Below are 23,882 nucleotides of genomic sequence, written 5' to 3'. Positions count from 1 at the left end.
AGGGTTTTTTCCCCCGTCACAGTAGCAAGCCAAAAATATGTTACAACATAGTTTGGCCATAGCCAAGTTACAAAATGTGATTTTTGTAGGGCAGACAGGACCCCAGAACAACAGAATCAATCCAAGGAGAGGAGGAGAATACACCACAAATATTCTAGTAGAGCAAGCTTGTTTTGCAATGAGAATAGTGAGCTGATAATGTACAGCAGGAGGCATCTCAATTAAAGTTGTTTCTGGCACAGGAACAACAAGATCAGTAATATTTTACTTATCCTAAAGAAAAAATAAAGCTTATAGAGAAATGAAAACAGAAAACCCTACCTTCGGCATCCGGGGTTTTTGCAATAGACAAATGGGTGGCAGTAAAGGAGACGGTAGTAGCTGAGTGTTCTGACTTTTCCGACAGCTGGGCTACACCAGAAACAGTCGGTATCAGGGTTGCCCCCTTGCTTTCTTCCTCTGTCACGCTTGCTTCACTTGTGGTCTCGTGTACAGCAAAGCATGCTGGTGTCATGACTGGCAAGGTGGCATCAATTTCTTGACTGGCTGGCATCGTATCTTGAGTAACACCTATGGCAGTAACGTTTTTCAGCTTTGCTTTTGAAAATTACCACCGACTTCTTGTATGTTACTTGTGGAACTCCCCTAGCCAAAAATCGTTACAAGAAATTTAAAGCAAAAAGGAAGAGGTAAAGGAAATACTGAATGGGAACAACTAAAGGGTTTGTTTTTTTCCCTATCTTATAAGGATCCAGTTGTGCCACCCTTACTCCACATGGAGCTCCCTTCAGATAAATGCAACTAATAACTAAATAATTCCTTGAGCTTGCAATGAGCTCTGTGAGGTGCTCAGAGCAGGACTGGAACCTAAAGCACTCTTCAGTGTGAATGAGTTCGGCAGAATCAGGACCTAACTGATTAGTAAAAGATCAATAATCAGCTCTCAAAAATGTATAAACCCCCCCCAATTCTGGAAAAAGTACCTTAAAACAAAACATAACATACCACCACCAGTATTTTTACACATTACTAGATCTATTATTTGAGATAATCCACAGAGCAATAAACAAAAGGAACCAGTTTAGAACAATAATTCACAGTGACTATAGAATATAATTAAGTCTACGATTTTGTCACGGAGGTCGCGGAACTCATGGAATTCGTGACTTCCACAGACTTCTGTGACTTTTGCCCGCAGTGGCTTAGACCTCCCGGGGGCCTCACCAACACCAGCAGCTGGGAACTGCGGGGTACCCCTGCTGCCCGTGGGGTCCCCAAGCTGCAAGCTGACGGGGAGGGGGGCATCCCACAGCTTCTGGCCACTGTGGGCAGTGGGAATACCCCACAGCTCCCGGGAGGCAGGGGTACCCCGCAGCTCCCAGCCATCACAGGTGGTGGGGCCACCAGGAGCTCTGAGCTGCCACAGGCAGGGGGTACCCCAGAGATCCCAGCCAGCGCAGGCAGTGGGGGCCCTCGGGAGCTTTGAGCCACTGCCAGCGGGGGGCACCCCACAGCTCCCAGCTGCTACGAGCAGCAAGGGCCCCTGGATCTCCTAGCCACAGGCGGTAGGGGACCATGGAGCTCTGAGCCCCATGTGGTGGGGCCTCATGAACTCCGAGCCACGGCCCTTGCAGCTGCTGCGGGTACTTCACAGCTCCCCATTTTGTCACGCATATTTTCAGAAAAAGTCACGGTCAGGTCACAGGCTTCCATGAATTTTTCTTTATTACCCATGACCTGTCGGTGACGTTTACTAAAAATATGTGTGACAAAATCTGAGCCTTAAACGTAATGGATTAACAAACTCCTCTAAAAACAACAAGGCTACAGACTAACGCAGCTACCCCACTGATACTAAACTCCTGTTAAAGCTGAATCAAAACACAAACATTGTCTTTGTTTTGTTTTCCAGGTGCAGAGGTGGGGTGTCAAATTCTTTGCACATCTTGAGGTGGACAGGCCGAGTTTGTACAGGACTTACCACAACGTGGTCCCACCCCATGATTAGGGCTTCTACACACTACAGTTATACTAAGAAATAAAATAATAACAACAAATAATAGCAGCATCCACAGTTCATCAGCACCATTACACTGTTCCATGGAAGGAATCTGTTTTCTTTCTCATTTTCAGTTTTGTATGGTTTAAAATACACTCCCACCTCAGTGGCGCATTGGTTGTTCTGTCTAGTTCTTCTTGAATATAAATACTACAGCTGTGAGGAATTGCTATGCACAGAGCCAAGGACGGCATAGACTGTGCAATCCTTGCGCAGGCAGTTTTCCCAGTGTGACTCAATTCTAACCTGTAACCAGAGCCTCTGCAAGCTCACAAAAACTGCCAATGAATCTGAGCCAGATCACAGAATTTTGAGCTGCCTGCAAACTTCTTGAGCAGCAGCAATTGCTCCAGGATGAGGAGGCTGAAGGTCAACCACTCTTCCATTCCCACATCATCTAAGACAACATCAGTGGTTCCAGGCCCTCCGTTACCTGCTCTTGCTGTTCCAGTGGAATCATTGCACGGAGCCTTCAGATTCTCCAAAGTCACAGATTACAGCTAAAACTCACTACAGAAACAATTGTACCTGGCCTGAAGATGCTTCACTGTGTTCACACCCCCAGCACTTGAGTTTAAGTTTACAGCCATCACACAATTTAAAGACCGGTACGACCTCAGAAGCCAACTGGAGTTGCACTTGCTTACACCAGGGCGGAATTTGGCCCATAGATTGAATGGCCCCAGTAGGAGCTCTGAAGTTCCTACCTTATGGAACAGTGAATGCAGGAACACACTAACACACTAGAGGGACACTGTCAACTTGAATTTTTTACTAACAATGCCCCCAAGTTTTTGATAGTATATAAATGGTGTTCTATGCATAGAAATTTTTGAAAGTCTCCTTAAAACAGTTTTCATATTTCTTTTTTCTTTCTTTCTCCTCCCCCAGTGATGATTATATAGAGAGAAAATTCATCAGACACTCGGGCACAGCCCTAACCCCCATGTATCCGTCTGCTTCTGCCTTTTCAGTTTCAGCTCTGCTGCTTCTATTACTGGTAAACATTCTCTCCCTAGGGCACGAGGTAGAGCATACATATCAGCTCAGTGCACGAGAGTGATCTCACCTCAGTGTGGGAGGCTTGAACTGATCATCAACAATAGAGTGAAACTGGTTGGATACTAGGAAAAACTTCCTGTCAGGGTGGTTAAGCACTGGAATAAATTGCCTAAGGAGGTTGTGGAATCTCCATCATTGGAGATTTTTAAGAGCAGGTCAGACAAATGCCTGTCACGGATGGTTTAGATAATACTTAGCCCTGCCAGGACTGCAGGGTATTGGACTAGATGATCTCCCTTTCAGTTCTACGATTCTATGATTATACATGAGGTACTGTCAAAAGCTCAAAATGCACGGAAAAAGTATATTTAGTCATTTCATTCATTTCTAGCAATCTTAGCTGTTACTCACGCTATAGCAGGCCCCAAAATGTATAACAGCATCTCTTTAAACATTTATACTGCAGCTGCAGGTTAGCCTTTAGCTATAAATCAAAGCCATCTTTGTTCGCTTTTCTTCTTTGATTTTAAGGAGACAAATCAATAACAAATGGGCTTCTCCCAATTCCCATGTTGGAAAGCAAGTGTAGGTTTTTATTTCAATGTGAGTAGGCAAGTTACCTTTTAATGAATTTTCCAGGGTAAGGAAGATATTGGACTTTGTGTCCGTCATAGTAACAGTCTCTGGCAATGACAAGGAGACACTTTTCCTATCATCCATTGTGACGAGTTCTGTATTTTTCTTTGTGTTTATAGCAGTCACTTCAGCTTCTGCCAAGGGACTTGTGAGATAAACAGAAGTTTGGCCAGCGGAAACTGTTGGCATCATCTCCCTCTGCATTGACACCTGTGCTGGCCCAGGGTACACGTTTTTTTCTAGTTTAATGGCTGTTGCATATGCAGAAGCTGTAAATGGCATGCCTCTTTTCACATCATCTTCATCATCCTCTCTTCCCTTTGTCCAAGGAGGTTCCACTATCACATCGTTCTGTTTTTTCTCCTCATGCTTTGAGCCTCTTACCTGACTTATAGTTCCTAATTTTGTATCATCCCAATCATCACTCAGTACAGAGACAGCTGGAGCGCCTGTGACAGCACTAGCTGCCACTCGGAAGCTTCCTTGCCTGCTGTCCGTTTTTGTTTCCAAATTTAGGGAGGCATCAGTGGATACAAATGTCTGTTTCGCAGTGAGGGCAGAGGCACGAGCATCTGTCAACTGCAAAGGGCTCCCTACATTTGGCTCCAGTGTTCCAGGCTCAGAATCAGCTGTTTGATGAGCCAAAAGTAAAGGGCTTGTGGGGTAGTCACTCACCGCTTCTAAGTTCTGGGTTCTGGGGTGCAGAGTTGGCAATTCTTCATTGCTAAACTGGGGTGTAGCTGAGAGCTCGGAACTACCATCTGCCTTCTTCCCTCCTTCCACAGCATCCACCGTAAAAAAGTGATTATCCTGGTTGCTAATAAAAGTATGCCCTGCCTCTGTGCTACCCCCTACTGTCGTCTTGAACACTGTACTACTGAGCACATCAGCCTCAATGTCCGGATTGAGAGTAGTCAAAGCCGTAGTTAGCATGGCCTTCAGTAGCCCGTTTTCACTCGACTCTTTGCTAGATCCAGTGGGACTGAACTCACTTTCATCTACCACAACCACTGACACTGTAGGGGGGTAAACATCGAGGCTCTTACTGCCTATGAAAAGATTATCACTAAGACTTGTGTGTTGCGTTTCTCCTTTAGCAGTGAAGATCTTGTTTAATGAAGTCCCAGATGGCTCTGTTAACACTCCAGATGGCTCTTCTGAGACAGCAACACTGGTCGATTGCTCAGAAGAGCCTACGTTATTTTCCAAGCTTTGCATGCTCACCCTCTTGTCTTCTAGCCCATTCCCTGCCAATGCAGTTTGTTGGACCCATACTGTGTCTTTCTCCAGTTTCTGAAAGGTTAGACATTGCAAGCTGGTGGAGCTGAGCAGGATGCTGCATATGACTATGCAAATGTGAAATCCTATTGATCTGCTCATATCGGAAGAAAGATGTGCACAGAAATTTGCAGAGTTGATTATTTCAGAAAGTGAATCCTAGGAAAAGAAAAACACAGTATACAAATGTGTCACTTTTACATGCTTCAAATTAACACTTTAAATTAAGATAAATGCAGGTAAGTGGGTCACCTTGACAATGGGACAGGTTAATAGTCTCTAAGGTAATTTGTGGTGAGGATGCCAGTCAGGAACTGACACTCCTTTTTTTCCATCCCTGCTATAAACACGATCTATTTCACTCATTCCCGCTGCATTCTGGGTTTCATTTTATTTCTGTGTGCTCTAGTACCTAGAGACATATACTCCTGAGTTCTCAGCCAGTTTTGACATCGACACGCTCAGCATACAATATATACCTATATCACAGGGTGTGATAAAGATTAACAACTTGGGCTCTGATCCAGCAAAGGACGCAAGAATGTGTGTAATATTAGGCATGTCAGTAACCCCACCTACTTCAGTAAAACTGTTCCATGCTTAAAATTATGCACATATTTATGTGCTTTGCTTGGTCAGGCCTTAATGTATCACAATCCCTTTTTTAAGATATAAAATGCTACCTCGGTGCAGGGCTGCCGGGGGGGGGGAGAGCACGTGGGGCAATTTGCCCCAGGCCCCGGGCTCCGCAGGGGCCCCCAACAGATCGGCTGAGGCTCCTGTCTCAACCCAACCCGACCCCGTCTCCACCCCTCTCCCGGAGCCTCAGCGCACCCACGGCTGTCCCTGAACAGCTGCAGCCTGACTCCGGCGGGGCCTGAGCTCCGCCCCGCTCAGAACCGCATGGTAAGGGGGTGGAGCTGCGAGCTCCGGGCTGAGTGGAGGAAGCTCACAGCCCCACCCCCTTTACCCCGGGGCTCTGAGCGGGGAGGAGCTCGCAGCCCCGCCTCCTTACCATGCGGCTCTGAGCAGGGCGGAGCTCAAGACCCGCCAGAGCCAAGCTGCACCGCTGTTCAGGGACAGCCCTGGATGCAACGCGCTGAGGCTTCGGGTGAGGGGAGAGCCCCCGGGGGTAAGAAGCTGGGGCCGGGGGGGTTTGCTAAGGAGCAGGGAGTATCAGGGACAGTCAAGGCACAGGGAGGGGGCAGAGGTTGGGGGGGGTGGTCAGAGGACAGGGAACAGGGGGGTTGGATTGTGGGTGTTCTGGGGGTCTGTCAGGACTCAGCGGGGGGGTGGATAGGGGTTGGGGCAGTCAGGGGACAGGGAGCAGGGCTGGGGTCCCGGGGTGGTGGTGGTGGTGTCGTCTCTGGGGGATGGTGAGGGAACAAGGAGCAGGATGGGTTGGGGATTCTGAGGGGGGCAGTCGGGGGGCAGAAAGTGGGTGGGGGTCGGATAGGGGGCAGGGCCAGGCTATTTGGGAGGCACAGCCTTCTCCACCCTGAAACTCATTCAGCAGTTTGAGGCTTCCAGAAGAGCCAAGCTGTTGGCTTTTCCATTAGGGCTACCATCCCTTTCACTTCTCAAATGCCACGTTACAGTCTATATTTAATTTCAGTGCCATAGGGAGATTCATGGCAGGGGAGGGCAGCTTCATTTAAAATTAGCCACTGGGGGAAGGATCACATGAGAAGAGCAATATCCTTCCCAACCCTACGAAGGGAGACCTCCCCCTCCCCTACATTCCCTGAGGCTCCAGAGGGGTTAATTCAGTGGTTCTCAAACTTTTGTCCTGGTGACCCCTTTCACATAGCAAACCTCTGAGTGCGACCCCCCCCCCTCATCAACTGAAAACACTTTTTAATATATTTAACACCATTATAAATGCTGGAGGCAAAGCGGGTTTTGAGGTGGAGGCTGACAGCTCGCAACCCCCAGTAATAACCTCGTGACCCCCTGAGGGGTCCTGACCCCCAGTTTGAGAACGCCTCGTAGCACCCTGTGTCCATTCACATGCATGTGCTATTTTGAGCATTTCAGTTTTCACAACATAGGCTCATCCCAGATTCTGGACCAAGCTCAAATGCTTAGTTCGTGGAGTATGTACATAAGCTATACTAAAGACAAACCCACAGTAACCGTCTCCAGTTTGTGAAGGAGCCCATGGAGTCAGTCTCTAGGAAACAGATAAATGCATGGAGGTTAAGTCCATTAATAGCTATTAGCCAGGATGGGTAAGGAATGGTGTCCCTAGCCTCTGTTTGTCAGAGAGTGGAGCTGGATGGCAGGAGAGAAATCACTTGATCATTACCTGTTAGGTTCACTCCCTTTGGGGCACTTGGCATTGGCCATTGTTGGTAGACAGGATACTGGGCTGGATGGACCTTTGGTTTGACCCAGTATGGCTGTTCTAATGTTCTAACCTAAATGAACCCAAAGTTATGGAGACAGACATGAGGCAAGGAAGCCAGCAGAGTATCAGAAACCTGGAAAAATCTCTGACTGGATGGGCTCAGGCATTTGGTCATAAGCTGAGGTGGTTCAAAAGTTTTGGATTTTTTTTAAGCAGAATTTGTTTATTGTTTCTTTAAACAATCAAACACAGGAAGCAGCAAATATTTGGCCACACACTTCTGAAAGCTCAAACCAAATTCAGGTTTTGGCAGACTAATTTCAGCTTTTCAATTAAAAAAATCCACAACAAATTTTGAAGGAAAGCAGAAATTGTCCTTTTTTTTTTTCCTGTTTTTAAAAACCCCTAGTTTTTGAACCAAAAAAAGTTTTGGTGGAAAATATTTGTCCAACCCTTTTAATGAGCTTTAGTGCCTTTTAGCACTAGCTGATGCTGAGAACCAGTGATACCTTGTAAAGACGTTTTCTCAAAACTAGGTTTGTGCTGAGATGCGGAAGGTTTATTTTTCCCAGGGCTGCCCGTGAGGGGGAGCAAGTGGGGCAATTTGCCCTGGGCCCCGCAGGGGTCCCAAGGAGAATATAGTATTGCAATTTTTTTTATGGAAGGGGCCCCTGAAATTGCTTTGCCCCAGGTCCCATGAATCCTCAGGGCGGCCCTGCCTCAGTGCTAAGTATCATTGATCTCCCAGAAACAAGACACAGTGGTGAAATATACTCTGAATATCTGGTTACAAAAATTCCTGCAGACTATCAGGCAACAAGTCTATGCATGTATACACATGCCCACCATGCTGTGTGATAGAAGAGTATCCTAATATGATCTATTGAAATATAGAAATGTTATATATACAATACGCAGAGCAGGTAATGCTGCCTATTTTGAAGGTTGCCAGACACTTCCCTTTATCAGACCTGTTTTCAGTCACTTATAACTTTGCCAAATTTTAACCATTTGGGCTGAAATTTTACACGCCAGGTGTCTGCCTCAAGTTGAATTTTTTGGGAAAATTTCAGCCTAAATGGTTCTGCTGTTTCTGAGAATGAGGGGAAAATGCATTGTTTTCCCCATGTTAAAAACATTCTGTTGGCTTTTTCTTTGAGAAGCTCTGATGCTTTGGAGAAGGAATGTGAAATACAGCAGGAATTGGCCTCTGTGTCAGAGATGTACCTTTTGCTGGCCCCGTAAAAATCCACCCTAATTTGGCCAAGCTATAAGCGTTTGAAAAAAAAATGCAATTTGTATAAGCTCAGTAGAGACTCCTTGTATTTTAGCTGCTAAAATCTCTAAAGATTCTGTCCTCACTGAGCACGCTAGCGTCTCTCAGCTCCTATGGTTGACCAGACTGTACATGGTAGGACATCCCCCCAGAATGAATAAGCATGCTCCCTCCAGCCCAGGGCACAGGGACAAAGCTGAACTTCCCCTGTCATGGGTGATCTAGGCAGGGTTGCTGGAACAATTTTTATAGTGCGGGTGCTGATAATGGAAACTATATATTTTGTGTTTGTTATTACTACTTCAAGCCAGGGGGGGAGGCTGCACCCCCAACATCCTCTGTTCCAGCAGTGCACCACTGGCTCCAGGCCAGGATGGGGCCAGGCACTGGAACAGACAGCAGGGAACCTCTCCTGAGTTCTCAATGATCCTCTGCTGGCACCCAGGCAGCAGGAAGGAAAAGGTACCTGATTCAAAAGCAGAGACTGGACAAGAGGCAGCCTCAGAGTGGGGAGAAGAGTAGATTGGGAAAAGGAGTCTGGTGATACTTGGACTGGGGGTGGGCAGGGAGAGAAATTGGAACTGGCGGGGCAAGGAGACTGCAACTGGGAGATGGGTGGAGGGGAGGCTGTGACTGGATAAGCAAGAAGGCTGAGGTTCTGTGGAAAAAATACTATATAGTCATGTAACTATCATAATGCATATACCCAAGGGGGCTTCATGAAGATTGTACAGACATCCCTAGCTCTGGCATTTCCTAACTTCTGAGTGATTGACGTTACAACCTTAATAATGTTCTTTTAACATAGTATTTTGTGGTTTTATATATTAAAAAATATAGACACACTTTTACATATGTATATAAAATAGCTAGGCAGTTGGTGGCTGTGCTGAGATAGCTGCTTATTATACTAGATTGGACCGTTACCTTGTGTTCCCTCCTCTCTCTGTTTGTTGCAACCATCTATTGCAGTGGTTCTCAAACTTTTGTACTGGTAGCCCCTTTCATATTGCAAGCCTTTGAGTGCGATCCCCCCTTATAAGTTAAAAACACTTTTAAATACTCCTCTACTCCAATATAATGCTGTCCTCGGGAGCCAAAAAAATCTTCCTGCATTCTAGGTGAAACCATGTTATATCGAACTTGCTTTGATCCGCAGGAGTGCTCAGCCTCGCCCCCCTTGGAGCGCTGCTTTATCGCGTTATATCCAAATTTGTGTTATATCCGGTCGCATTATATCAGGGTAAAGGTGTATATTTAACACAATTATAAATGCTGGAGGCAAAACGGGGTTTGGGGTGGAGGCTGACAGCTCGCGACTCCCCATGTAATAACCTTACGATCCCCTCAGAGGTCCCGACCCCCCAGTGTGAGAACCCTTGATCTATTGTGTATCATCACATGCTAAGCTCTTAGGGCAGGGACTGTATTTTTGTTCAGTATTTTTGTGTACAGTATAACAGAGCCCTGACTGGGGCTGATAAGTGCTACCACAAGGCAAATATATAATACCAGTACTCAAAGTCCACCAAACGGAAAAGTAAAAAAAACTGTTAAAAACTAGTTAAGGATTCTTAAATGCATAGACCACTAACACAACCATTAAAAAGCCATGAAATTACTAGTTAAATTCTTAGTATACCTTTGCAATATACAACCATGATTGTCTTCTTCACTTTACATCACGCACATCCACCACCACAAAACACATGCCTCTCCCTTCCTCCCACCCACACTCCTATAAGGATGTTTAAAACAATTAAGGAAAGTGAAGTGATTCTATGGTGTACTCTAAAACATTCCTTGAAAGCCAATACTGACAACGATACAAGACTAACCTTAGAGATCTTATGGTATTCTGAAGTGTGCATTTTTAATTTTAGAAAGGATACCACAACCCCAGTATTGCCAACTCCCAACATCCAAAATCATGAGACTGCCTTACAATTCATGAGGGCTTTTTTAATAATATATTTGGAGAGCTTTTTATTTGCCTTCTGGTTTTTGAGTCTCTAGGGTACACTCACATCACATTTTCAAGCTTTTCTTTGCACACATGAGGGCTAAAAACTTTTTCATTTTATTGAAACAATTTTTTTTAGGGTCTTACATATTCACATGACTCAGGAGCTAGTGCTTTAACTGAAACATCAAATATCATGAGGCCTGTGATAAAATCACAGGAATTGACAACGCCGCTGAATCCTCACTTCTCTTTTCCCATCCTCACATGATATCCTTCTCGATAAACTACGCAAATACAATTTAGATGGGGCTACTATAAGGTGGGTGCATAACTGGCTGGATAACCGTACTCAGAGAGTAGTTATTAATGGCTCCCAATCCTGCTGGAATGGTATAACAAGTGGGGTTCCGCAGGGGTCTGTTTTGGGACCGGCTCTGTTCAATATCTTCATCAACGACTTAGATGTTGGAATAGAAAGTACGCTTATTAAGTTTGCAGACCATACCAAACTGGGAGGGATTGCAACTGCTTTGAAGGACAGAGTCAAAATTCAAAATGATCTGGACAAATTGGAGAAATGGTCTGAGGTAAACCGGATGAAGTTCAATAAAGACAAATGCATAGTGCTCCACTTAGGAAGGAACAATCAGTTTCACACATACAGAATGGGAAGAGACTGTCTAGGAAGGAGTATGGCAGAAAGAGATCTAGGGGTCATAGTGGACCACAAGCTAAATATGAGTCAACAGTGTGATACTGTTGCAAAAAAAGCAAACATGATTCTGGGATGCATTAACAGGTGTGTTGTAAACAAGACATGAGAAGTCATTCTTCCGCTCTACTCTGCGCTGGTTAGGCCTCAACTGGAGTATTGTGTCCAGTTCTGGGCACCGCATTTCAAGAAAGATGTGGAGAAATTGGAGAGGGTCCAGAGAAGAGCAACAAGAATGAGTAAAGGTCTTGAGAACATGACCTATGAAGGAAGGCTGAAAGAATTGGGTTTATTTAGTTTGGAAAAGAGAAGACTGAGAGGGGACATGATAGCAGTTTTCAGGTATCTAAAAGGGTGTCATCAGGAGGAGGGAGAAAACTTGTTCACCTTAGCCTCTAATGATAGAACAAGAAGCAATGGGCTTAAACTGCAGCAAGGGAGATTTAGGTTGGACATTAGGAAAAAGTTCCTAACTGTCAGGGTAGTTAAACACTGGAATAAATTGCCTAGGGAGGTTGTGGAATCTCCATCTCTGGAGATAATTTTAAGACTAGGTTAGATAAATGTCTATCAGGGATGGTCTAGACAGTATTTGGTCCTGCCATAAGGGCAGGGGACTGGACTCGATGACCTCTCGAGGTCCCTTCCAGTCCTAGAGTCTATGAATCTATGAATCCTGCACCTTTTCTTGCTGTCTGGACTGCAAAACACCTTTCCTGTTCAAAATCTGCGGCCTGGGAAAGTTCTAATCTAATCTAATTGCTAATCTAACAATCTAATCCCTTAGTGCTTTCCAATGACTAAAAGATGCACAAAAATATATTGTGTAAATTAAAAAATCAATAATACCTAATGGAAGGTATCTGCCTTTCTGTATGAATACAGATTATTTTCACCTCATTCCCCCAGGTGTTGCCAGCTAAGATTACATGGAGATTGTGGAACAGTCCTTTCAAAAGAAATTTGACTCAAAAATGCAGGGTTTGTAAATAAACACATAAATAAGATATAGAAATATTTCTATGGAATATAAAAAAGTTCAATGGAAATAATTTTAGGAGAAAAAATATCAAACAAACCTTCCCTAACAATGCTTGAAACTCAAGCTTTGTAGCTTTGAATTAATGCAAGAGAACCCAGAGATGAAACTGACTAGAAACCAACTGCAAAGGTATTTTCAGTGTGCTCCCTGCAAGAAATTCAGAAAGCAAATATACCACAATAGCGAAAAGCAAATTAGATTTGTAAATTGTTTTTCAAATTTAACTCTCTCAACCTATGTGTACACTATAAGCAAGGGATGTGATTCCCTGCTCAAGGACACACATCCATGCTAGCTCTCATCAGGTTAGTGCAAGTAAAAATAGCACCGGTAGCCATGGCGAAGGCACAGCTTGAGCTGTGCTAAGTACAAACCTGTGGAGAGTATGTACTGGGCATGGCTCAGCTATGCCTCACCTGCTGCTACCCATGCTATCATGGCTACACTACTATTTTTACTCGCGCTAGCTTGCACAAATACGTTTCTACAAGCAGGAGAATCACACCTCTAGCTTGCAGTGTAGACATAGCTTAATGCAGTCTTTGTAAAACAGATAAGGGAAGGTGTGGGGGTGGGTTTAATATATATCTTTTCATCTGTGTCCCTCAAATTAAATATATCATTTTTACAGTTATAACTCTTAAAATATTTATTTATTTAAGAACATAAGAATGGCCATACTGGGTCAGACCAATTATCCATCTAGCCCAGTATCCTGCCTTCTGACAGTGGCCAATGCCAGGTGCTTCAGAGGGAATGAACAGAACCTGCAATCACTGAATGGTCCAGCAAGTGGAAGTATTAAAGTGAAGTGTAGGGGGGTTCTGCTCCCCCTTTCCACCATCACCACTAATAGCACGTAACTGGTTGATATGCAGTGCTTGCCTAGTATTATCATCATTTGCATTACAGAAGTACATAGAGGTCTTAGCTGAGGCTTGTTGTGCTAGATATTGTACATAGACAGTGAGAGACAGTGCCCCTTACCTGAAAGAGCTTACAATCTCAACAGACAAGGCAGACAAAGGGTAGAAGACAACAAGTATTATCATCACCACTTTACAAATGGGAACAGAGGCACAGAGAGTTTGATGTGCCCAAGTCACACATGAAGTCTGTCAGTCAGGAATTTAACTTAGATCTCTTGACTTGAACAGGGCTCTGTCGCAGGCACAGCGGCACAGAGCTCATTTCAGGATTGGGGCCTAAGAATTTATTAATGACAGCAAGGACCTATTTCAAAGAAGATTAAGCAAAGCTTAAGGCCTGACTTAGCTTTTTTTTTTTTTTTTTAAAAAAGGGCTGGATTGGATTTTGTGTCTAAGAAGCACGACAAGTATCCCCCTGGCTATCCTCTTAAATAAAATAATGTGATGTATTAAATAAATTAACAGTGGAAAGCTTAAAGCAAAGTTGATTCAGGTTTTAACCGTAATCAACTGCAAAGCAGTTCATTATTTGTGCTGCACTGAGCCATGGGTCTGTTTGCACATATCTATTCTCTTTTCTGACTGTTGTAGGGTCCATCTATCCTACAAACATGTTGAGTCAGGGGACCCATGTATAACTTGGTTAAAGTTTGCATTGTTGATTAGGACCTAACCACATCCCCATAAATGGACTAAAATAAAGGTGTCCTGTTCACAGGGTAGAAGAATACACTGGAAGAATTTTTCCAAGGCTCACAAACACTTTGAATGTCCTAAAGTCTTGCTAAAAATATCCCCTTTAGGCTAATACCTTTCAGGCGAAAGGAATTTAGAGGGGGAATCAAAAGCAGGCTACTTGTGGAAAGCTTGTTACAGCCTCGACTATGGAGTCACTGCTGTTGTTTCATCATACAGGAATCAGGGGGTTAAAAGAGTCCCAGCAACTTCTCCAGCATTGCTGAGCAACACAGCTAGTTTGGAGGGAAAAGCCAGTTCTTTTCTTTGAAGAGGCACTGGTGGACCATCATAACAGAGAAATCACGCTTGGAGGCAGCGGGGCAGTGTAAAATGAAAGGTTTATATCAGTTGGGCTGGAAGAAAAATGGAAGGAAGCAGGAGGAGGCTGATCATAGCAATGGAAATGAGCTGAGGGAGGGGTGTGCTCTAGTCATCTGGGAATACAACTAGAAGCCAGGAACTCCAAAGTTCTGATCCTGAAACTGACTTCATCTCTAGCCTCGGGTGAGTCTCTAAGCTGAAAAATGTAAGCCATATAAGGAGCTCTCGTGTAAACAGGCCATCAGCTGAGGCACTGTTTTAAGAACAGTGTTGATTAGGCTTTCTCTGAGCCAGGCTACAGCACCAGCCCTGCGGTGTCAAGGCAATTATCACAGCTGACTAAAATGGATTTTTTTCTCATAAGTGAATCTCAGAACGTGAAGAGTCAATTATTTTGTTTAAGAGCGATGGCAGGTTCTGAGTTACCATTATCAGGAAGTTTTTATTTTATATTGAGATTCAGTTTTGAGAAAGTCCCATCCCTCAAATACAACAGTTACTTTCACACAGCAGGGTTGGGGACGGCAGGTGGGGAGTGAAGATAACAGATGACTTCCCCATTCAGGAAAGTTACCCACTGCATAGCCGAAGAGCTGGTGGATGTGTGCGACAAACAGCAAATAGCTGTCAGCGAATCACAGAAGCTAATGACAGAAACGACCTATTACGGCATAAAAGCTTATCCCCTGCTACCGCATAATTGTTCCCTACAATATATTTTACAGCATGCTGTCCAGTCCAATTTAATATATCTCAGCTGATGGGGTTTCCATGGAAAACTATCCTGTCTGCTATTTTCTGGCCTTTGGTAAGTTCTGACCATATTTTCCAACTGCGAACACTCTGACAGGGGATGAGCATCAAGCTTTTAGACAATACAATTGCTCTGATGATCCATCTTCCATGTCTCAAGATTACGCTTGTGCTCTGAAGTTACTGAAGTGACTGCATGTGTCATGTAGAAAAAGCACAAGAGGATTAACAGGTTATCCACTTCAGACAAATCACTGGATGACCTTTGTGGTACACGGCTTTCCACATCTCTGAGTGCAAGCTTGATTATACCAGCTTTGCCCAGCTGAATGGTCCCATACGTGTTCAGCAGGGCAATTCATCTGCTGATTGTTAAAAAGAATACGAGAAAAACTCTGGAACTCCTCAATATAAATATGAAAATATGTGCAAAATACACAGTAGAGTCATTGCCAGGAATCAAATTTCATAACACTGGAGTGCTAATGCACACTGCCCTCAAGGCTTTACCCATTATGATGGACACAAAAGCCAAGGGATTATACACATCAGTGGTCTGACATTACAGACTTCTAATTCTTGCCATATTTTTTATGGACAAATACCCATATTTCTCCTCATGCTAAATTATTGCCAGTTCAGTCTTCCAATACAGCACACATCTGAACACCTTTCATTCCCAGTTAGTTCAGATAAACAAACCTCAACCAGCTAGAACTATCTGGCCTGCTCTCACAGCTGACAGCTTCCAGCCAAATCCCAAGGAATAAGACAGGTTTAAAAAATGGAGCCAACAACAAAAGTGCCCATCAGATTCAGCAAGAGGGTGGAACAAAACTATCATTCTGCCACTCCATATGCAATCTACTGCATCCGTACGGATAAGTTCACTACAGCATCAAACATGTATTGAGAAGCCAAAATATCTTTAGTTTTCCAAGAAACAAACTCCTTTTTTTACCAGTTCTATGCAAGCTTCTGCCCTAAAAAGGATGAAAGACCAAGCAAACCAGAACCTTCACATCAGTCATCTATCTGCACTACAATGGTCCAGGACGGAGACATATCAACCCTCCCTTCTCATATTTCCTAGGGTCATTTGCTATTTTTAAATGTATATTTTATTGCAGTTTTTGTCTTTTTAAAAGAAATGGAAAAATAAAAGGAAAACAGCACAGTATGTCTCATATGGTATTCTCAAACAGTTAGTAATATCTTGTTTTGTCAGTAACTACATATGATGTTTAGATATTTATCTATATAAATCTTTAGTTATCTCTGTACATCTATATACAGATAGACAGACAAATATGCAGGGCATCTTCCACACCTCTTCTTGAAGCTTCACTCTAACAGCTACGTGCTGTGTGCTCTCTGCGTCAGGGATCCTCTCTCTTTCTTCGTTTCAGAATCATCATTCTAATCAGTCTGCTTTTTGCGGTCTCTCCAGGGGTGCTGGAACTAGGGGTGCTGCTGCACCCCCTGGCTTGAAGTAGCAATAACAAACACCAAATGTGTGACTTCCATGGTTTCTATCAACAACACCCCTACTATAAAAATTGTTCCAGCATCCCTTGGTCTCTTCACCACACACACCTCCCTATGCTTGCAGGTCACTCCCCTAACATAGCCCCTGTCAACTGATGGGCTCTCTCTCGCAGATGCAGACCTGTCCTTTTTAAGCCAAGTTCCTTCATATATTGGCTCTTAACATCTCTGTCCAAACTGTCTAGGCATTTCTAATGCACTCGTCACTGGTACCTAGGTGCTACATACACAAATTAAGAAGCACACCACCTCACCTGACACATACTACCATGCGGGGCACCCCATGCTACTACTCATACAGAGGGCAGTCCCACCATTGCTTGACTGCATTACCGATAATGAGCAGGATAACACCTATGTTTGACCATGCTACTAAAAATCTCAACATCTCCATTTGCTTTCTACACCTTTCATGTTGATGCTCACACCACACTACAATTGAACTGATGAGTCCTCCTCTACGTTCATGTTCTTTCAAGTGATCAGAGGGGGGGAGGAGAAGGTATCGGGAAAGCATGAACAGAGACATGTTAAATTACTGCTGAGACAGAGGATGGGCAGGCTGGCTGGACACAACTAGCAAAATATCAGTTGTTGTTTTGGACTTGCTACCACCTTGTTTCATGCTGAGGAAATCTATCAATCATAAAAAACTTATCTTCCACATAAAAGATAAATCTGCTTCCTTGGCACATTTTTTTCATTGTTTTCCTTACTAAAGAGCAGTAAAAACGGGAACCTTTTATCCAACACAACCATCCTGGACCTTTATAAATTCAGATAAAAATAGACTCGAGACCCAACTTACCTCTGGCTTTACAAAAACAAAGTCTGTTTCTCAATTCATCTCTGCAAATTACGGAAGCTGTTTGTATTGAAACAAAGAGTTTCCTCCTACAGTCTATATTCTTATCTTAATTGACCCTGTGGTGGTCTTAGAGACAAATCTGCCTCGGGAAACAGTAGCTGGTATCAGTGCATGGCAGAATAGGATTGTATATTATTAATAATACTTAGCCCTTATATAGCATTTTACATTTTCAATGTACTGTACAAGTACTAGCTCATTTTCAGAACCTGCTGTAAATTAGGTGAATATTATTATCATCCCTATTAAACTGTTAGGGAAACTGCAAAACACAGAGGTTAAGTACCATCCCCAAGGACACACAGTGAGTCAGTCACAGAGCCAGAACAAATACTTTCAATCCTTTTTAAAAATGCTTTTATGCAGTAATCTGTGCTCTTTGTGGTTCTGTACCCAAACATTGTGGTTTTGTACCCAAACAGCCACGTTTCAGAATCTACCCCATAATAATGCTTTGGTGACCCCATAGCTATTTCCAGAGAAACAGACTGTGATGTCAAACACAGGACTGTGATTTCACTCACGCTAAAGAAGAAGCTGGGCTCTGAGGGGAAGGCATTTTTAGAAACACAAAAACCTCCCCCAACACAACAATGAAGGGAACAAAGGAAACGACCAGCCATGTCCATTTCTTTTCCCAGCATTCTCTCTCCCCCAAGTCTGCTGCTGTGCAAAATCCCTCCTGTAAAGGGAGCATAAAATCTAACTGAGATGACAATGCATTGTAATCCAACAGCTGTGCTAAAGGTGAGTGGCAGGCCTGGCATGCGGTGACAGCCGACAATCCGCACTGAGGCCAGCAGCTCCAAGGCGGGCAAGAAGGATTCAATAATAAAAACTATCCTGACAGTGCCAACTCCTTCCCCTCCCCTGCTAATCTCTGGCACTCAGCTTATTATAAGCCATAGACATTCAGACAGCATCTATACACAACAGGCTAAGGAAGAAGCAGGGAGGTTACCCATTTCCCTCATCTAGCCAGGTCTCTGATTAAGTGGCCATTCCGAACAATAGCCTTGTTTCCCTGGACAGTGGCAGAGGGAAGGGGGCACCAGCAGCCAGCCTAGCGCAGCCACTCCAGAGCATCCTTAACTACAGCAGTCAAAGGAACAGATCTCTCTGCCGGGAGCCCACTGGATGGGCAGCTTCGCGGCATGCCACGGCCTAGGGGATCAAAGAGGAGAAAGGGGCGACGGCTGGCGCTGGGAACTTGCTGTGCCCGTGAGAAGTGGGGAGAGGAGGCGGGAGAGAGGAACCCCCTCCCCACACACACACACACACAAAAGGAGGCCAGAGGCAGCAGCATCCATGGAACAAAAGGAGGCTCAGCAGCGCTCCGCTGTCCCCGGGCATCGCAAGGCCGGCCAGGCCGGCTCCCTTGCACGGATCGGGGCATCTATTCTCTAGGGAGCCTCTCAACCATCGCCCCGGCTCGGAGCAGAGCTCCCCCCACACCTCCAGCTGCTGCGATTCCCAGCCCCCCGCCTCTCACCTGAGCCCAGCGTGTCCCTTCAGCCGGGCACCGCTGCCAAGGCACATGGGAAGCGACCGGTGCCGGCGCTCACCATCCCGCCGCCGGCTGCTCGCGGGGCCAGTGGGGCTGGGCTGGGAGGAGAGACAGGGGCGGAGGAGTCCGTCCCCGCTCCAGGATTGGGCAGGAGGCAGAGGCCGGGCACGCCCCCCGGGCTCCCAGTCCTTTCCCTCCCCGCAGGTGGCTGGCGCTGCAGCCCCCGCCGGTGCCTTGTCCCCGGCTCCAGCTGCGGCGGGCGCAGGGTGGCCGTGGCCTGGCTGAGCGGCCACGAGGGAAGGAGCTGGGTGGCCGCCCCGAGGCGAGCTGCTGCACCAGCGCCGCTGGCCAAGGGGACGCCGCGGAGCAGGGTCGCAACACGTGCAAGCTCCCCAGCGGTTCCCTGCTCTGCGGGACTCAGCGTGGCGGGGAGTCGCCTTGAGGTGCGGGTTAGGGGCAGGATACCCAGAGAGCGCGTGGCCCCTGCAGCGCAAGGGCGCAGTTGTGCTGTCCCCTACACTGCGGGTGTGGGGATAGTTCAGTGAGCTCGCCTCCCCCTGACACGCTGGACAGCTGCTGACAAAGTGTGAAGACGGGAGCTTCTGGGAACCAGATGGGTGGGTTGCCCCCTTGCACCCCACTCCTCTTATCCTTGGCATGGTGCAGGCGCTTGGGAGTCACTGGCCTCGCCCTGTGCAGTGGTTAAAGAGGTCAATTATTTTTTGTCAAAAGTCCAAATTTCTTGGTCAAGGTATAGTCAAAGTCCAGACTCCAGAGAAAATAATAAAAAATAACAATGGTAATAATAAGTAAATAAAAAGATTTCAGGGTCCATTCAAAAGTGTCTGGCAATCTAGATTTGGCCCACATTCCGCCTATTGAGCAGGCCTGAAGTAGGTTCCACAACAGGAAGAGGCGCTTACATGTCACAAGAGGAGAGCAGTGGGGAGGGAGTGGGGACTGTTAATGGAAGCCAGGGAAAGTAGAGGAAGTTGTGCTTCCCGCCAGTTTTCCCCCAGCCTTTACGTTAATCCCTGCTTCTATCTTTGTTACATCAATGGGCTTTGGATCAGAACTTTGCTAAAAAATACCTCAAGCATATAATTCACTGCCAGTCAGTTTCTCTCGGTCACAGTGTCCTATTTCTTTAAACTTTCATTGGCACCCAAGTCATTGTTAGAAGGACAAGTATTTTTGAATGTACTGCAGGCAAGTTGTCACATAATAGTACTGTGCGCTCAGCAACTGGCAATGGCAGTCAAAGTGATGCTGGTGGTTTGAGGCAGCAGCCAAAGAACTATCCTGAGGGGCTAAGGAAACACTTTTCATAAAGAGAACTACTCTTTGTGTACAAGCCTTGGAATATGATAGCTTTTGTTAGAATGAAACAGTCCAGAGAAATTGTGGGCAATGAAAAAGAAAAGTAATTTGTCTTACAGTGTATATATTCTGGGCCCAAACCACAAAAAATGAATCAAACATGAAATTGGTCTTGCCTACAATTTAAAAAAACTATTCTCTTTAATATAGCAATGCTAGTCGTAATCTTTGCAAACACTACGTTTTGAATTACTCCCATACATATTTCAATGGTAAACATCTGATTAGTCCTTTCCCGGTCATAAAATAAATAGTCATCCCTCTGAGCCCACACCTGGTATGTTTTCCAGTTTTGTCATATTGTTTTTACACCTTCATAATCCCAGTATACAGGACAACTGAGTCACTTCACCATTTTCCTCACAAAAATGTTCATGTGCATAGCCAGGACCATCTTTAAGCAGGACAGCTGATTGATTAATCCTAGACAAATTAGAGGACTGGGCCAAAAGAAATCTGATGAAGTTCAACAAGGACAAGTGCAGAGTCCTGCATTTAGGATGGAAAAATCCCATGCACTGCTACAGATTAGGGACCAAGTGGCTAGGCAGCAGTTCTGCAGAAAAGGACCTAGGGGTTACAGTGGACGAGAAGCGGGATATGAGTTAACAGTGTGCCCTTGTTGCCAAGAAGGCTAATGGCATTTTGGCCGGTATAAATAAGAGCATTGCCAGCAGATTGAGGGACGTGATCATTCCCCTCTATTTGGCATTGGTGAGGCTCCATCTGGAGTACTGTGTCCAGTTTTGGGCCCCACACTACAAGAAGGATGTGGAAAAATTGGAAAGAGTCCAACAAAGTGCAACAAAAAATATTAGGGGGCTGGAGCACGTGATTTATGAGGAGAGCCTGAGGGAACTGGGATTATTTAGTCTGCAAAAGAGAAGAATGAGGGGGGACTTGATAGCTGCTTTCAACTACCTGAAAGGGGGATCCAAAGAGGATGGAGCTAGACTGTTCTCAGTGGTACCAGATGACAGAAGGAGGAGTAATGGTCTCAAGTTGCAGTGGGGGAGGGCTTGGTTGAATATTAGGGAACTATTTCACTAGAACGGTGGTGAAGCACTGGAATGGGTTACTTCAGGAGGTAGTGGAATCTCCTTCCTTAGAGGTTTTTAAGGTCAGGCTTGACAAAGCCCTGGCTGGGATGATTTAGTTGGGGTTGGTCCTGTCCTCCTGAGGTCCCTTCCTACCCTCATATTCTATGATTCTATGATGCCCCTTTGTAACTCCCAGAACTCTTGGAATGATTTTCCAACCCACTCCCATTTCAGGGACTAGAGAAGAAAACACCCAAGGCCCGGTTCTCATTTATAGCCACAGAGCTAGAGGAAGAAGCCCAGTAGAACTTCCACTGTTTGGGATTCCCCAAGTGGTAAGACTGTCCTACCTCATATTATATGAATTTAAGTCTGCTTGATTTGGATATCCCCAAAGGAACCTGTGCTCTGCTCATAACCCTTCTGCTCATAACCCTCCTAAGAAGTTGTTTTTCTTGATGTAAAAGTGCAGAGACCAGGATCAAAACATTAATTTATAGTCATACAATCACATGACAAAAGACAAAGTCTTAGCCTTGTAGCCTGTAGGTGCACTTTTCCCAGCCATGAGACTTTTGTTCAGTCTTGGAGTCATGTACATTCAGCCATCGGGCACTGGGAGTGGTGAACAGACAGACTATATTAGCCCAGTGAGAGGCGAATACACTTTGAGTGGCTCAGTAGCCAATAATAGCAAATTCATCAGGCCTTCACAGGGGTCCCAGCCAGTCCTCCTTGGCATAGTGAGGATGATGATTCAGATTTGAGGCTCAGAGATGGGATGTGAAGTATCCCCACCAAAAGGTTTGCATTTTTTTTAAAGGTAGGTGGGAGCCATAGGTGCGCAGTAGCTCCAAAACTTGGGCCACTTTTATTTACGTCTGTGGATTGAGGTGTGTGACTTTAGGTACCCAGTTTTGAAATATTTGGGATAAGTTTTCAAGCTCTCTATGTGGGTTCAGTGGTAGCACTCCTTTTAACATTAATGAGAGTCATACAGCTAAACCCCAAGGCACCCCTAAGAATGTCAATTAAGACTAACTTGCTTTGGCATGATGTGTCATTTTCCTTTTAACACTGTATTATTAGTCTTTTGAAGCTTGGTATGTAGGACGGGGTAACATATCCAAGTGCTACAGGAAATCGACAGATGGTTCATATTCAGCTGAGTTCGGTTTGGTTTTTTTAGCATTTTATTTCTGGAAAAGTATAAATGTGTAATGTGTTTTGGTATTCACTGCATTGATTTTATGCCTTTTAATAGACATATGAAAGGGAATGATTATCTTACAAAGCTTAGAGCGAGGACCTGGAAGTCAGAACTCCTGGGCTCTGTTCCTGGCTCTGCAACTGACATGTGTGACTTTGGGCAAGCCAGTTAAAGTGTAGTTCTGTTTGGAAAGTGACTATGTAAAAATGGCACCTTCTTACTCAGCAGATCTGTTCTGAGTGTGTATTCCAAGTCATAGCTGCTGACTTTAGTGACTTTACTGCTTTCTTACTCCTTTGCACATTGCAGAGCCAACCAAACTGAGATGGTGTGAGCTGGAGTCTATTTCTTCTTGTGGGACTAATTATTAAATTGCAATCACCAGTGGGATTGCATAGACATAATGTAGCTTGGACACCCTTTTAATTATTGTTAGGGATGATGAAAGAAAGAATCCAGATAGATTCTCTTGACTGATATCAGGTTGAGTTTACAGGGCTGGCATTTAGACAAAAAACCCACCTCTATTTATTTGTAAGATGAGCACATTTGAAATAGACTGTGAACTCCATGATACACTTTTCAATGTGGACCCACACTTTAAACTCTCTCTTTCCATCTGTAAAATGAGGACAGAACCCTCTCCTAGAGAATCAATTTAAACTCTGTGTTATTTAATATCAACAACACCTCTTTAATGGGAAGAATAATCCCACTTAATGGAGATGCTTCCAGGTGATTTAAAGATGAATTGCAAAGCAAAAATCCCAAATGAGTTGTGTTGAGATTTCTGTGCTGAATATCCCCAGTAACTAATCTGTCAGTCATCCAACACAGAAATAAACGTTAACAATTTAAATGTTGCCTTTACCCTCTGTGAGCTCTTGTTGGTATTTCCCTAAGATATCTGAGCTTAGGGGGACCAGACAGCAAGTGTGAAAAATTAGGACAGAGGGTGGAGGATAATAGGCGCCTATAGAAGAAAAAGCCCCAAATATTGGGACTGTCCCTATAAAATAGGGACATCTAGTCACCCTATCTGAGCTTATTACATCACAGATACCAGAAGCCTCATTGAACATATTATATGTGATGTCCGATAATGGTGAATTTTTATTCAGTAGAGCATTTTATATCATTTTAACTATTTTCAGAGTTTTCTTTAAGAGATCTATTCTCTTTATTGGAACAGCTTTTTAATCTGTGCATAGGCTGAGAACCGGAGTGATCCACTTTAAATAATTCTACTATATTATTGTGCTTATCA

The 23,882-nt window shown here is 44.6% G+C and overlaps 1 protein-coding gene across 1 annotated transcript in view; it reads right to left on the bottom strand.

The window, feature by feature from the left end:
- The window catches only part of ARMH4 (armadillo like helical domain containing 4), a 138,723-nt gene extending 119,648 nt beyond the window's left edge, over nt 1-19,075 (bottom strand). Inside the window, exons 1-3 of the mRNA XM_050952552.1 lie at nt 18,971-19,075; nt 3,682-5,134; nt 322-570 (exon numbers count right to left, since the gene is read on the bottom strand). Coding sequence (XP_050808509.1) covers nt 322-570; nt 3,682-5,077 — 1,645 coding nt within the window. The 5' untranslated portion in view covers nt 5,078-5,134; nt 18,971-19,075. The remainder of the gene's footprint in view (nt 1-321; nt 571-3,681; nt 5,135-18,970) is intronic.
- Nucleotides 19,076-23,882: the final 4,807 nt, after the last annotated feature.

The sequence above is a fragment of the Gopherus flavomarginatus genome, chromosome 5 (genome assembly GCF_025201925.1).
Source record: "Gopherus flavomarginatus isolate rGopFla2 chromosome 5, rGopFla2.mat.asm, whole genome shotgun sequence".
NCBI lineage: Eukaryota > Metazoa > Chordata > Testudines > Testudinidae > Gopherus > Gopherus flavomarginatus.
Note: the sequence above shows the minus strand (reverse complement) of the source record. Positions and strands in the feature narration are given on the sequence as shown.